We start from the raw sequence: 15707 nt of genomic DNA on the forward strand, positions 1-15707 counted from the left end.
ACTAATTGCAGTGGCATGTTTAATAGGTAAAATATAGGTGATTAGCACTGCAAAAATAAATACAAATTTTAACTAATTGTTTCAACTTCAAATGCTTTTATAGAAACCAAATGCTTTTTCTTTCTTTAAACTTTTTTTATTTTTGCTGCTTTTAGTCATTTAATTATGCTGCCATTATTAGATAAACAGGAGAAAACATTGAAACAATTTATCAATGCATTTTACTATGTGGCCTAATTAATTAATAAAAATATCTATTTTGCATGCTTCCCTTTTGCCTAAGGATATAGTACAGGTGACTTAGCGCATGACATCACACGCGCCTGTACTATAAGCGATCTGTGGCCTGTAGGATTGCGTGACCGGGGCGTGGTGGGTACGTGCCCATGATGTCACGAGGGGGTTGCCCTCATTGGCTGGACCATGCACGGGATTTGGCTGTCGCGCGGCTAATTCAAACAAATTTGTCTCGCAAAGTATTGGTCTCCCTGTCGCGCTCGTGTGCATGCACACCCGCTCTATGGCCGTGTACATTGTCTTCCGACATTTTGAGTTTGGTGCGTGCGATGTTGCTCGTGCCGTCGGTGTTAGTATGGACACAGCTTTATAGTCCACTGTAGCCTGTTGCCCTTTGTTAGATGAAAAACACAGACAGCCCCTGCAAACTCCCCCCCCCCCCCATCAATCGCAGATAGGGGCCATTACAGGGTGTGTGTGGTGCATACTTGCTGGTAACAAGAGGGCTGAGTCATCCGCGATGTCTTTGGGACACAGGAACAGGTTTCTAGGGTCCATACCCCACATAATACTTAGCAGTGCAGCGCCTCCATCCCCTGTAGGCTCCAGGAATGTGGAGATGATCTCCCACGGTAGAACTTGTACCTCTTCCCCCCCCCCAGTTAGATCACACACCAGGCCGGAGGTATATTGCAAACACAAACGGTTCATTGCTCACACTTTGCAGTAACACTACATCTACACAGCAGTCTTCAGCTGGATACAGTCTCCTTAGATCAGCTCTCACTGGAGATGGTCCCTGGACCGTCACTACAGGCCAAGGGCACCCGCAGCTGTCCTAACTCTTCCCCACCTCCCTAGCAGAGGTATAATCACACTCACTCCTCCCCGTAGGGAAGAGCAAATGGGATGGGCCCCAATCTCAGGCTCCTAGTTGTTTGACTTGCCTTCCTCAGAGGGAAGGAACAACCCTAACTTTAGGACGGTCCCGCCCTTAAGTACAGCCAGAAGGCGGGCACCCGTTGTCCCAGTTACAACAGGATGTACCACCCCCTGCTGTCACTCAAGTGCTGTACCAAAGGTGAAGTGGAAAACCCTATACCAACTACTGGCAAGCTGGTAAATACCAGGGTTTACTGCCAGCCCATTGGGTAGAATAGTAGCCAAGGGGTACCCCGCTAAAAATAATTTTTAAAGACATTTTTTATGCATTCTAATGTAACAAGCATTTTTGTTTCTATAGCAATAGTTTACAAAGTCACATCCCCTTCCTCTTCTGAGGACACCCCCTTTGCCCTCTCTCTAGCAGCTCAACAATTATATCTAGTGCCTGTCTGGTCACTTCCACACAGAACTTTACATCTTGGGTAATCTTCTGCAGCCCTAACGGTGATTTTAAAGAACCCCATACCAGATTACAGGAGAACAGATCGATCAGCAACTTACTGTATGTAGCTAATCGCTTGTCAGTGTGCAGATTGTATTGATACACATATTGAATAGGGGATTTTTTTTTTTTTTTTTTTAAACGGCAGCTTGAACTGCAGCTTTAAGGCCGTTGTCCCTCTATTAGAGAGGTTGTGCAAGCTTTTTTTGCAAGTAGAGCAGTGTTAGGACCTACAGATGGGCCGTGACGTGGCTGTATGCTTAAAATACTTTGGCCAAAGAATTTAACTAAATGACCCTTGCTTATGAGAAGATAAACAGATAAGTATTTAACTATATAATTTGTCAAGTTTTCAAGATGTAGCACTAGGCCTTTTTGTCAATTGTTAGATGCCAGGAATATGTTGACGGCACTATATAGCTGACCTCTTTTTCTCTGCCCCTTTACCATTCTTCGACATTGTGTATTCCCACCTGGTGAATGTCTTCTTTGGCACTTTAGGGTAGAGCTCACTCATTGTGAACAATTTACTGTATATTTAGTCTCATGCAAAATATTGCAAAATGGATATTTTGTCTATTGGTGTAAACATCTTTTTCGCATTATTTTCACATAAGTAACTTGTTTCAAATTCAATTTTTCCCATTCCTTATTGCTGTCTGTCGCTTCCATCTTTGGGCTGCTACACACTGGGTAGCAATAAAAGTATATTGTAGCTTTAGATCTAATTGATCTAATGTTGATTGCTGGTTTACCTAACATACAGTAATCCTGTAAGGATCCCAGTCCATTACAACCTCCTATATAAAAAAATAAAAAACAATCTAAATGGTCTCAAAACAACTGTAGATAAGATTTATGGAACCCAACTAACATCAATTGTGCCAGCAGTGGTGAGATTGGGGGTTATTCATTACACGGAGGTAGTGCTATTCTGAACACTGTTGTAGCGATATTCCCATTGACTTGACTGGGAGTTTCTGTACCACAGTGCTCCAACCTACACGATCACAGTTTAATGAATAACCCCCATAGTCTATATCATGGAGCTTGCTTGTGACTTTATACCCATGGTGGAGACATTTCATAAGCTTATGCTGTTATTGTAATTGTATCGCTTTTATCAAATAAATGCTAAATATCTTGCCCATCCGCTACATCACACTCGCTATCATTTTGTTGTTCCCATTTTATATTTGTATTTGCACAATTCATCTAGGGGAGATATTATTTGGTATATTTTATGTGGTGTAGCATAACAAGAAGTTTAATTGTTCTTTAAAAAAAGGATTGTCCGTTTCGGTCAAAGTGGTTGCAAGTTAGTGGTTTACCATAGTTGTTGTTGTTAGAGACACGTGTATATATTTTCATTATGTACAGATGTAGCAGGCTTCACTTTTCTTTCTGGTGCACAATGGTGGGGTATGTTGTGATATTCTGAGCGATCGCTTCCATTGAATCCTCTGGAAAATATGTTTATTTTGAGTTATTATGGGATGTGTTATTCCTAGAAATAATGAGGCTGGCTACATTTGTACATTATTAATTTGGACCATCAGTTTTGAATTTTAATACATGTAATATTTATTTAAGTAAATATTTTGTATAATACTTTAATACTTCCTGAATTATATATTAATTTAATTATTTTTTTTTGCAGCACCATCATGAGCAGTCCCTGCAACTCCTTAGCTCGAGAGTTCTTGACTGATGTCAACAGGCTGTGCAATGCAGGGGCTCAGGAGGCAGAAACGAGGGATGATGAAGAGGAGGAGAGCCACATGGCAGTACTTGGGCAATACCTCATCAACGGTCGAGGGTTTCTGCTACTTAACACTATGAATACCAGTGTTGATCAGGTAATGTAAGGACTGCTTATTTTTATTTAAGCTTTAGACAGGCCAGTTTGCACGCTCTTGTACAGAGGCAACTGAAATTAAGCCCAGTGAGTAAATCAAGTGGGGAAAGGACCACTGTTAAATCATCCGTTAAAAGGCTCTTGTGGCTCCTCCAAAAATACTTTCCCATGTCTTGTAAGCATATAATGTATTTCCAGAACATAGAAAAGTTCCATAATGCGCATATGTTTAATAATCAGAATAGTGGTAAGTAAAAAGAAATAACAATAGTTACAAGCGTATATGCGTGATGTAATGCATTCAACACAATACCAGTTTAGTCCAGAGTAACGTATGAGATCCCCGTCACCTAAGTATACTGCTGTAACCTTGTGACACATGGGCCCTCGCGTGACTTCACGGAGGTACTTCTGCATCTGATACAGAGCAACACAAAAGAAACAAGCGCAAGACCATCATAGTGTAGTAAATACTGGTTACTATACCTACATGCTCATTTTATCTTTGATTCTGTACGTGCATATATTACCTCACTTATAAATTGAATATTTTTATTTACTACACTGAGGGTCCTGCGCTTTCTTTTTTTGTGTTTCTCTATCTAGCTGGTGTTACCTTGACCCCAGCTTATCCAGTACAGCAGCAGACCATCTACTCATAAGAGAAGTGTTCTTTCATTAATCTTTTGTCACATTTTGCCTATTGGGTGTTTAAATGTTTTATATACACACTTAAAATTATTCGTTGCACTTTTTTATTGCTTTATCACAGTTTGTATCTGTGGTTCCTTATTTGATGTACATTTGTATATATATCATGTTTTTTCACGTATCGATGCGCTTGGACATATTTTTGTTCTATATATCTGATACAGAACGCCTTGAGTGGCAGAATATCCTTCCCATTCCGCAGCGTGCAGCGGCTTTGTCGGAGATGCATGGGGTGGGGCAATATACTTAAAAAGTCGTCACTAATAGAACCGCCAATAAAAAAATAACAAAATCATGCTCCATTAGTACTTAATAGGGTGGTGTAACAGAGTACTATCCACAATACATACATCGAGTTAGAGCTGATATATGAATAAATACTGAAGACATTAAATCAGTAATTAAGGGGGAGACAATATTGAGACAAGAAATTAATAAAACATCTTATTATGGACCTCCGCGACATGTTTTGAAAGACCATATTTAGAAAAGTCCCAATTCCAAGTGACAAAGGCGCTTCAGCACTGAATCCCTTCAATTTGTATACATAAAACAGGACTGGATAAGGATATGGATAAACTGCTTATAAGTAGTAAAGTCCCCAGGTGGGCCAATACTCCCTGAAGGGTAAGGTGTAAGGCTAAAAAAAACCATCAAACCCTCATTGGGATGGTCCCTGGACTCACATTGAGTAATCATGAATAAGAAAGTACTCACGGAAATCTCTTAATCCTGAAGTCCTGGTAAGCGTGCAGCCTGGAGTAGAGAGGTAAATCTGAGAAAAAAGGTGATTCTGGCGCAACAGCCAAAAGTGGGTCCCAAACAAGTAGTATTAAAAATGTATCTTTATTGATCCATCTAAAAAAATGGAGGCACGCCCCTCCTACGCGTTTTGTGTTAAAACACTTTATCAAGGAGTACTCCGTTGCGCCAGAGTCACCTTGTTTCTCATATTTTAGAAAACAATTATTTGGGCTCTAAACAAACATATCTTGAGGGACCTTTTGGTTCCTCCTATATACTGTACTGTTTCCACAGGGACATTGGGTGATATACTAGATCAATAGTATTGCAATAGGTAAATTGCTTAATAAAGAACTGTTCCCCAGTAGAAGTAGAATTAAAAATGTTTTTGTCCGTTAATTCTAGAAAGTTACATGTAGCGCACTAGCACATTTTAAAGCACCACAGCGATTTTTCTGATTCCCACATCCAGCCTTTTCCAGGGGTTTAAAAAAGTGTCGAGAGGATCAGTGGTATGCGTAGTCCCCAGACTATAAGAGAAAAGGAACTCGCCAGGGGCTTGCATGATGCCTACGAACCAACTGGGATTGCAAGGAATGTCTTTAGATTTCTGTCTTTTCAGTAAATAATTCTGCGCTTTTCCGATATTGATGCACCCAATCTCCGATCCGATTTGCAGATGACCCAATGTTTTTTTCATTATTTGTAGAAGTGGTTCTGCCCTATTGTATCATGTAATAAAAGTGGTGTCCACTTCCGGTTTAACTGTATCATTATCTTGTTGGTCCCTGGATATGGTAGGTGTACCTACGATGAGGAATGGCCCATCTAATTACTCGGCTCGTTTAAGGGCCTGCTTAACAGTTTGAGCATCATAAAGTCTTTCGGCAAATTTCTTCTTTAGTTCAAGGGATTGTTAAAAAAAAAAGGTTCCTTTCTGCGAATCTGGAACTGTCCATAAGGGGGTATATCTAAACAACCTTGTATGATGGTTACTACAGTAACCAGGTATCCATTGCAGTCAAATGATTTCTTATAAACTTTAGTATGAATTGTCTCACCCTCAGAAAAAGCATCCATGGACATTTGAACATGCATGTCAGGTCCATACTGTTCTTAGTAATTCAGGTTAAAAACTGCTTTACGTACAAATATATATCCACCTTCCAAATAAAAATGATCTATGTATCGCTTCCTTAGCTGGATTTGGGAGGTGAAGGGATTATTTTCCAGACGTAACTCCTCACAAAACTCCATACACAAGTTGGCATAGCTTGGGGCACACTTCACCCCATCACGGTGCCACATATTTTCAATGGGAAATTCCCAATAAATCTGAAAGAATTGTTAAAATAAATACATAAAATACGCTGGTTGATAAAATGTTTCTGTTCCTGAGTTAGTGTGTCATAAAAATCTAAAGTATCTGGTGGTGGTGGTCACCCCAAGATCGTGTGCTATCTGTGTGTACAGTGACCCATAGAAAATCTTCCTGCCATTTGATATCCTGGATAAGCTTAAGAAGTTCTATGTAGTCCCTTGGATACGATTTTACGATATTTAACCATCAATTGTAGATGATGATTAACATATTCTGATAGATTTACAGTCCATGAACTCATACTGTATGTCTACCTGGAGCGAGCACAAGATCTTTATGAAAATTCCATTTTGAATAGGATACAAATGGGATTTAGGTTTTAGATCCCTGTCTTGGCTACGATTCTATATTTGATGGTGATTGAGTTATCGTCTTTATATAATTAGGTCATGTAGTTCATATCCCATATTTTCATCTTCCAATTCCATTAAATTCTGCATGTTCTTACATCTAGTTATTATCTCATCGAGAGATTAGTGGATTTCTTTCTAAAGCACATATTGTTCTTATCATAGGGTAATTTAGTGTGCAGTAAGCCACGGGTGCGCAAACTGGGGGGCGTGCCCGAGAATTTCTAGGGGGGGATGCGGCTGTTACAGAGACCCCGCGCTTTTCCCCACCGTATTTAAATTAAATGCCAGGGGAGGCCTCTAACTCCCTTACCTGCGCTCTGCAGGTCTTTGGCGAAGCATCGCCATGGCAACGTGGCGTCAAATGACGCAGCGGGGTCACGTGACCCGCGACATCATTTGACGCCGAGTCCTTGGAAAGGGGGGGGGGGGGCGTGAACGCTGCGGCTGCCAGGCAGGGGGGCGCAGCTTGAAGTATGCGCACCCCTTCGCTAAGCTACTGTATACATTTTTCTTCTGGGTCCCTTCATGGCTGCTGTTGAGAACTCATCCATCCAGCTGGTGTACGACAAGACTTCTTACGTCAGGGCATACAAAGAGTAGCGTCTCTCACTGAGGTCTGTTTTTATTGTCCTACCTTAGGCTGCGATTATACCAAAAAACGCCTGTGGTGTCTCCCGTAGCAACACCACGCGGCACAAAGAACAAGTGTCATACAAACGTGATAACTGCTTATACCAAATTCAATTGTCTCCCCGCTTGCTTCGGCAAAGTGAGCTGGCATTCGTTTATGTGCTCCTTATAAAACTGTCAAAATCCTGATTGTGTGACTAACATAATGGCTGCTTCAGTTAGTGTAACTCAGCAGCTGCAATGTCTCCTTATATTACTACGATAACATTATCTATTGTTACAGTTTGCAGCTCAAACTGCTGGGAATATTTGCAACACATTTTCCCAAACAGTGTTGCAAATATTTTGCACAGCATGGGAGGTGGGTTAAAACCTGCTATAGAAATGGATGCTTTAAAACTCATTAAAAATGGCATTAAGAGTTGGATAAAAAGGAAAAACAGTCCCTATTATGTAATAGAATCCAGAATCTTACAGGGTACAGCACTTCAACATGGAATCCCTAAGATCGGGGCCGCAGACAGATTACCCGGGGGCACAGGACTAGAGTTACGACCGGGCATATATGGCGATATGCGCCACATTTATTTCAAAAAAGAAAAGTATGGTAGAGGACTTCCTGAGTCAGCCCCATTCTACCAGGTGAATGGTCTGTGTCTTCAGACTTTTTGGCAAGTAACGCATAGGTGGGGATAGCCAATGATAGAGCTAATGGCAACAAAATACAATGCTAGGGACTTTCCATGGGGAGCCCCAGTCCACGCCAGCCTCTGTGGCTTTGGTCCTACCGTGCGACCTCCAGAAATCACAGGGGGAGTCTCCATCTATGCCCAGCTTGCTGAGATAGTTACTTAGTAAGTCTTCACCATCTGACAGACTTCTAGCCGACATAGCTGCTCGGTCTTTAATGACGTTAAGGTGGAAAGGGTAACCCCATTTACATTTAATGTTGCGCCTTCTCAGTGCCTCTGTCATCGGCTTAAGGTCCGAGACTATCATCCAGCCTTAGAGCCGTGTGTGATCTCCCTAGCTAGTATAGCCGCCTCCTTTGTTTGGAAGTAGTGGTGGCTCAGACTCTCTAGGCCATATGTGTCTTATCCAGGACCTGGAGCTCTGGTTTTAGGTCAGATAGGAGCATTCTAAAAATGCGTTGTACTGTCTGATCAATCTGGGTAAATGATTCAGGTAACCCTCTAATTCTGATATTGTTGCGTGTGGACCTGTTATCGAGCCCCTGGTTTTTGTCAGTGAGATTGGCCATTTGCTCCCACAGGGACAGAACCTCATTATCCATAGAACTGTGGGATGTAATCATGCCATCTAATTTCTCCAGGACCACCTCGCCATTCATTCAGTTTCCTAGTGAGGAGATTTATTGATTGACCTCTCTGAGCTTTTTGCACCTTTGATTGGAACAATACCTTAATGTTCTCATATTGATCTACAATATCCTTTTTTTTGTAGATGGTTGACTCGCAGGCTCTGACTCCCCTCATTTGCATGTCATTACCCAGAATCCCTGGCTGCAGTGGAAGTGATAATGGGGAAAGACAGGGTTGCAGACCTTTTTCAGGGCACTTCCTGTTGCAATTGCTACAGTCCCCAGGGTATTCACAAAAGTAATGTTGTCTCTCTCCCCACCCCACCCCCCCCCGCGCTCGGCTCCAGTGTCAAATAACACTGCGGGTCATGTGACGTCACATGACCATGGCAACGCGACGTCACGTGACCCCGGGGCGTCATTTGACGTCGGGTTACCATGACGACGCGTCGCTGGAAGCCAAGGTAAGTTAGTTACAGAGGCCTCGCACAGCCTCCCGGCATTTAACTTAAATGCTTTGGGGGGAAAGCGTGGGACCTCTGTAACCGTCCCCCAGTTAGCGCACCCCTGTTTTTAAGCGATTTAATGATGAAAGAAGGTTGCAGCCCTGTCTAAAACATGCAAAAGTACCCATAAAAGATGATAAATGTCATACCTTTTTTTCATTTTGCATACCAAAATGATTTCAGTTGGAAAAAAAGAGGTTCCTTTGTGAAAGGATACCTACTGTCCAAACTAGATTAACTAAGGGCATGGTGCTATCTGTATAAGTCATTAATATGTGTAGACACCCAAAACTCCTGATACATCTATCTCCATTCAGGGATATTCCATCGTTAAGAAGGATCAATGAAAGAGGAGGAGGAATGTTATCTTATGTTAAGGATTCCTTGAATTTCCATGTACACCCATCCTCATTTATGGCTCTAAGCCGATCATTTTTTTTTTTTTTTAACAGAAGATTTGTTAATTTAGTTATATTTTTCCTAGATTATTAACTTGATTTCACATTTCATTTCCTAGATACATTTACTATGGCTTAGCATAATATAATATATAATAGATTTTGGAGTGATAATGGACATGAGCATTCCAGATTTTGAAATTTTCTAATATACTGTACAGTGTTTTAAATATGGTATACTTTTAATTGTGGGACTAACATGCCTCATATACAGGGCTCAACAAATGCACTCGTCCAATCGCCCATGGCGAGTGCATTTTGGCCGCTGTCGGTTGCTTACTGCGGCGGCATCTCCCGGCATTCAGTGTTTCCCCTGCAGCTAATTTCAAAATGGCGTCATTTGACATGTATACATTATACCACACCAGGCAGGAATTGAACCATCGATCGTTTCATATACCATTTCACTGTTCTAAGCACTACACCACAGTGTGGATGGAAGAATATTCTCTTTAAACAACCCTATGTTTGTTTAGATGGCGTATTCAATTGGGTGATTGACTGCACTATGCAGTATATGTTAAGGTTGTTTTAAAGAGTTACAATCATCACACCACCCTGTGGTGTAGTAGTTGGAGAATTGCACTAGCGTATGAAGTATCGGGTTCAATTCCTGAAATTGTGTATTATATTAAGTATATGAAAAGGCCATGGGATTCTGGGAAGAAACAGGAGCTGCTGCGGAGCGGCACTGTGTGTGGTCTGGTTGCTGCACTTGTCCTGGTGTGCTCCGGTTGCTGCACTTGTCCTGGTGTGCTCCTTGCGCATGCACCGCATGCGAGGCTGAGGAGGAATCCCGACACTCGTGGGAGGTAGATGTCTGTTGGCTGAGCAGCAGGTATTATCTGATGTTGTAGGCTATATTACAGGTCACACTACTACTGAGGTTTATTTTACAAATCCTAATTGCAAAGTGTAAAGGCTGAAGGTGCTTTGACAGAACTATTTTGGGCTTGGAAGTAATGTAAAGGTGCAGCAATGTGATAGCTATGTGAAGGTGTGGTAATGATACAGAAGTGCTGGGTGTGTTCAGGGATCAATACCAGGAAAGCGGAGAATCTGGATTGTGGTGCAGTTTTATTCAGCATATTTGGAGATTTCCTTTTCTGTGGGCAAAAAAACTCAAATGGAAGGGGCGGGGATGGGGCTAGGTGGCAAGTAGCGTTTTTTGGTTGGGCGAGTAGCTTTTTGGGTAATTTGACAATGCTACAAAAGGATTAATTAACTATCTGTTTGCATTGTTTTAGTCAACATTTTAATAATTGTATTCCTTTTTAGTAACCTTTAGTATTAGGCCTTGCACATAGTACGCGCCTGCAGCACAGGCAATCCGTGGCCTGAGGAGTCTGGAGGAGGAGACGCGACCAAGAGCAACTTTAATTCAATATTTGGGGGAATGCCTGTAACGTCACGTGAGCGGTTCACCCTCATTGGCTGAACCGCACCCATAACCCGGCCGTCTCACAACAAAATCAAAAGATTTTGTCTTGCGGAAATTGGATGCGCCGTCGCGCACGCGCACTCTATGGCCGTGCGCATTGCCTTACAGGCTTTTGAGTGCATCACATGCGTACCTTCACGCTAACTATGGACGTGGGCTAACACAAACACTGTAGCCACGCTTTCATTGCTACATTTTGTATATATATTTCTTTTTAATATCTGCTTATTTTCTTGTATTCTATTTAAGTTGTGCATGTTGGGAAACATTTTACTATTTTTAAAATTAGTTTTATATGTGCCTTTTTATAACACTTCTATACTGTTACATTTTTTAATATACAAATCATTCTCAAGATATTCATATAGGTTACAGGATGCTGAACATATTGATACAGGTATATAATGTATGTAGTTGATGCAAAAAATACAAGAGAAACAGAAGTTCATATTTACTTTACTTTGTTTATGTTTACATACAATATTATTTTTAACCTTTGGAAAAAGAATGTGATTAGGAAACAACAAACCACAGGTAGTAAGTAATTACTAAATCAGACTGACAAATAAAAATATGTATAATTTGTCTGCATGGATTGCAATAACATTATCATTACTTTGACTTGAACACTGTTGGCGACAAATACTCAAATGTCTTCAGCACTGAAAGCGTTAAACAAGCGTCAGTGTTCTGTATTTAGACCACATGTTTATCAGGAAGATGCCAATATGTATACCTGGCTTTTAGCTCTAATAACTTAGATACGATCTGTGTGCTCCCTCCTAACGCTGTTCTGTTTCCATTACTCTTTTCTGGTTTTATAAATAACATTTATTTTGCTTTTTTGTTGGATAGTTTACCAACAATTATTAGTGATCCACACTTTGATTAGCTCATTTGCCAAACTTTATAGACCATTATGGACCCCATTTTGCATGGTTCTTTTGCTTTTTATATGGATTAACAAGCAGTTTTTTTTTTTTTTAGCAATGTTTTACAGACCTCTGGTAGCAAAAAGGTTACAAAATGTTAGCCTTCCCTCAAACATTATGCGTGTGGACGTTATTACGACATGTCCAACACTATATACCAACATCACAAAAAAGTAATAGCTAAAGGAAGTGAAACTGTTTCCGCAGTTCAGCTTGCTGGGTTTGCATAACACTGGATTCATATTGAGATTTTCTACAAATTATTGTTTGGTACAAAAAAAACAAACCACACAAATTTAACCCAGTAAACAACGTTACTTTCATTTGCTCTTTCTTGTACCAGGAAGGACTGCATTTTGTTTTTTATTTTCCCCCACAATCTTTTTATTATTTTTTTAGTATAGATAAAAAATGGAAAATAATAGATACACATAGCAAGATGCCACCATTCGGATACACTGTACATATACAGTATATGAAAAAGTCAATTAGTATTAATCTCCCACCGTCGTAACATTCAAACTCAAGTTCAGCCATCTGCCATATTATTACACGTATACTCATTGGATTCCATAAAGATAGTTTCAAAGGAACTAACAAAACATTATTGCAGCACACACTATTCCTACTCTTGTCGTATTTATATTTTAACTAGCTTTTGTGCTGTAATATTGAATACATCTCCCCGCCCCCCTCCCTCCTCCCCTGCTGCTGAATGTAGTGCAGGGTGAGATTTGTCTCTGTCTGTGTATATATGTGTGTGTGTGTGTCTGTCGCCCTCTGCTGCCGGAACATGTCCCCGGCCTCCCCCCTCCCCCCCGCTGGTGGCACATCTCCCTGTGCTGCTGTGGCATGTCCCCTCGCTGCTGGCACATCTCCCTGCCCCCCCTTCCATTGGTATATCTCCCCCCGCTGGTGGCACATGTGTAAACCCCCCCCCCCCGCCCCGCTCGTACATTTCCCCTCGCTGTCGGCACATCTCTTCCCCCCCTTGCTGGCACACCTCCCCCGCACATCTCACACAAAACAGAGACACCTACACAGCCCCGATCCAGGCAAGGATACGCCCCCTCCCTTAGTAGCCACGCTCCCCCCTCCCCCCGCTCCTGCTCTAACATTTTTGCTGGACAGCCGAGGGAAACTTAGAATGTCCATAATTTGGGAGGTGAGTCACATTGGAAGCTCAAAATAGTTGTGTTGACCTACAAATCCGCAGCAGAATGTCCAGTGAAAGTTTTGTTGTGCTATGTGGTGCCGTTTCTGAAATTTCGATGCTTCAGACATACAAAGAAACTAACAAACGTAATCCAACTTAGAATTATAGTATAGATGTGTCATGAAGGATATCTCATGGTCTTATCCCAGAAGATTATATACATTATCCTAGAATGGTGTAATGTAAAATACAAAAAGCAAGTGAAAACAAGTGAAAACCTTTTTAGAACATTTTTTTGCCGGGTGCTGTGGAAGAAAAACCAGAGCGCTGAGTCGACGCTCTGTCCCATTTAAATGTATTGTATCAAGATTTCCCATATTTCGATATACTTCCAATATTTATTTTTAAAAGCCATAGGTTAAGTTGTCCATTATTGCGATATCCCATAATCTTGCTCACCAATGATTAATTGTGGGAACACTGGTGGACTTTCACCTTCTCAATTAAAAGTTTTGCCGCAAGAAACACGTGGTTAATTCATATTTTAGAATCTTTAGATTATCTGTCCTCTGGCCACCGCCCCAATAAAATGCATTCAGACTTCATGGGGATCTCTAATTGGGTGACATTTTGTATTTCTTGAACTATGTATTCCCAGAAACGACTTGTGGACAAGACTACCATAAATGGAAGAAATCCACCTTGAAACCACATAATTTCCTGCATACTGCACCGACACACTTTATTCGAGCAAATACCCAGTATGTACCTGGCAGATACCTGGAATGCGCCGCTCCTCACCTCTGACAAGCCCCGTTGCGTTTGCCTTCCCAGCCTGGGTTCATGCCTGGCTGACGGGCGGCTGATCTGTTAAATGATAATGATTAGGATTTAATAGGCTGCAATGCTTCGCGTGTCTACCAGATGGCATAAATTCATGAATTGTAATGCAGTATATATATATATACTGTGCAGTATTGCAGCCAGCGGGAATAAAATGCTTCAATCCCTGCCTGGAAAATAACCCAATGCACTCGGGCAGAAAACAGTCACAAACCTCAATACACCCGGGTATACCCGAATTCGTGGGACTAGCCGGGCTCGAATAAAGTGTGTCGCCAGTGTAGATCTGGAGTTCCAGGATAAATCCTGGAGATTTGATATATGCGATAAAAAAAATGTATACATAAATTGGATTTCATTGGTGGATATGGAAATTATGTTCATCTGTGCAGATGTTTTTCCGGTTTTCAAATGCTATATCTTTTCCAATGGGGGGGGGGGAGGGTTGGCACCGGTTACTGTATGAGTTATCCCCGTTCAGTAGATTAATCTCCATGTATAATCGCGATATTAACTGCTTTATACTTTAAATGATAAAATATAATATTTTCCAGAGATTGTGTTTCTGATATGAAGCCATCCCTACTCCCAGGTGTTGGAGTCATATGGCAAATGTGAAAATGCTGATAGAAAGGAATCCTCTCTTATACACAATAGTTGCATGGACATGAAAACATAATTTACAAATAATGCATTTTCATGGATTTACTAGTGGATAATAGGCGGTCGAATTCCGGATCGGAGTAAGGCTTAACATCTATTAGCCAAGTATATGTGCCAGAGGGGTAGCTCTACCAAGTATATTATTTCTGATTTTATGCCAATCTATAATGGCAGGTCTAGAAAGTCAGTGCTTCTGCGAGAGAACAGGTTCACCTGGTTTTTCAATAAAGCGTAGCTCTGAGATTGGGTTATTACCTATAGCTATTTCTGCAATGTCTACCCAATCAGCACTAGGTGGTCTGTGGTACCAGTAATATATACCCTTCAATTATGCCCAGTAATAATGTTTACAATTGGATAAAGCCAAACCTTCCACCAACATACAGTAGGTGAACTTAGAATATCCTTTTCAATTCTAGCCTTTTTTCCCATTCCAGATGAAGCCCATCACCAGTCTGGCTGGCCTTTTGGGAAAAAAAAAACCATTGGGCAGAATAATTGGACCAGCAGTCATCAAATATAAAATTTTCTGCAAAATGGTCAGTTTGATGGTGGCAATTCTTCCCCACCATGACCATAAAAGCTCATTCCATCTTGTCACTTCAGCTTCTACTTTATACCGTAAAGGAATATAGTTATGTTTATATATGTTAGATAAATCTCTCGGAATCTCCACTCCTAAATATGTTATACTTTCTTTAGCAGTTTTGAAAGGGGTTTTCACTGACTGTTAATAATACTGGTTTCTCCGCCGTTGTAAACTGGACTTATAATAATTTATCTTTAAAACCTGAAACAGAACCATATTCGTCCACAATTTGAATTAGCTGGGGAAACGAGGGTCTCCTAAAGAATAACACCATATCGTCTGCATAGTGATAGTGCTATGTTCTGTAGGTATATCTCCAGGGAGGCCAATTTTATATTTTAATCTTTTCTGATTTAACTGTGCCAGAGGTTACATAGATAATGCAAAAAGAGGTTCCCCAATGTATGCGAAATAGGTCTGTGATTTGTTCCAGAAATAAAAATAGAACACTCGGAGTATCATATAGTGTCTGACCAAGTTACAAAAGTTTTCCCTAG

The 15707-nt window shown here is 41.0% G+C and overlaps 1 protein-coding gene across 1 annotated transcript in view; it reads left to right on the plus strand.

Moving 5' to 3' along the window:
* LYST (lysosomal trafficking regulator) overlaps positions 1 to 15707 on the plus strand; it is a 377263-nt gene that overhangs the window by 59163 nt on the left and 302393 nt on the right. Inside the window, 1 exon segment of the mRNA XM_075594997.1 lies at positions 3285 to 3483. Within this exon segment, the coding sequence (XP_075451112.1) occupies positions 3292 to 3483 (192 nt within the window). The 5' untranslated portion in view covers positions 3285 to 3291.

This window comes from Ascaphus truei, chromosome 4, assembly GCF_040206685.1.
Source record: "Ascaphus truei isolate aAscTru1 chromosome 4, aAscTru1.hap1, whole genome shotgun sequence".
In the NCBI taxonomy this organism is placed as follows: domain Eukaryota; kingdom Metazoa; phylum Chordata; class Amphibia; order Anura; family Ascaphidae; genus Ascaphus; species Ascaphus truei.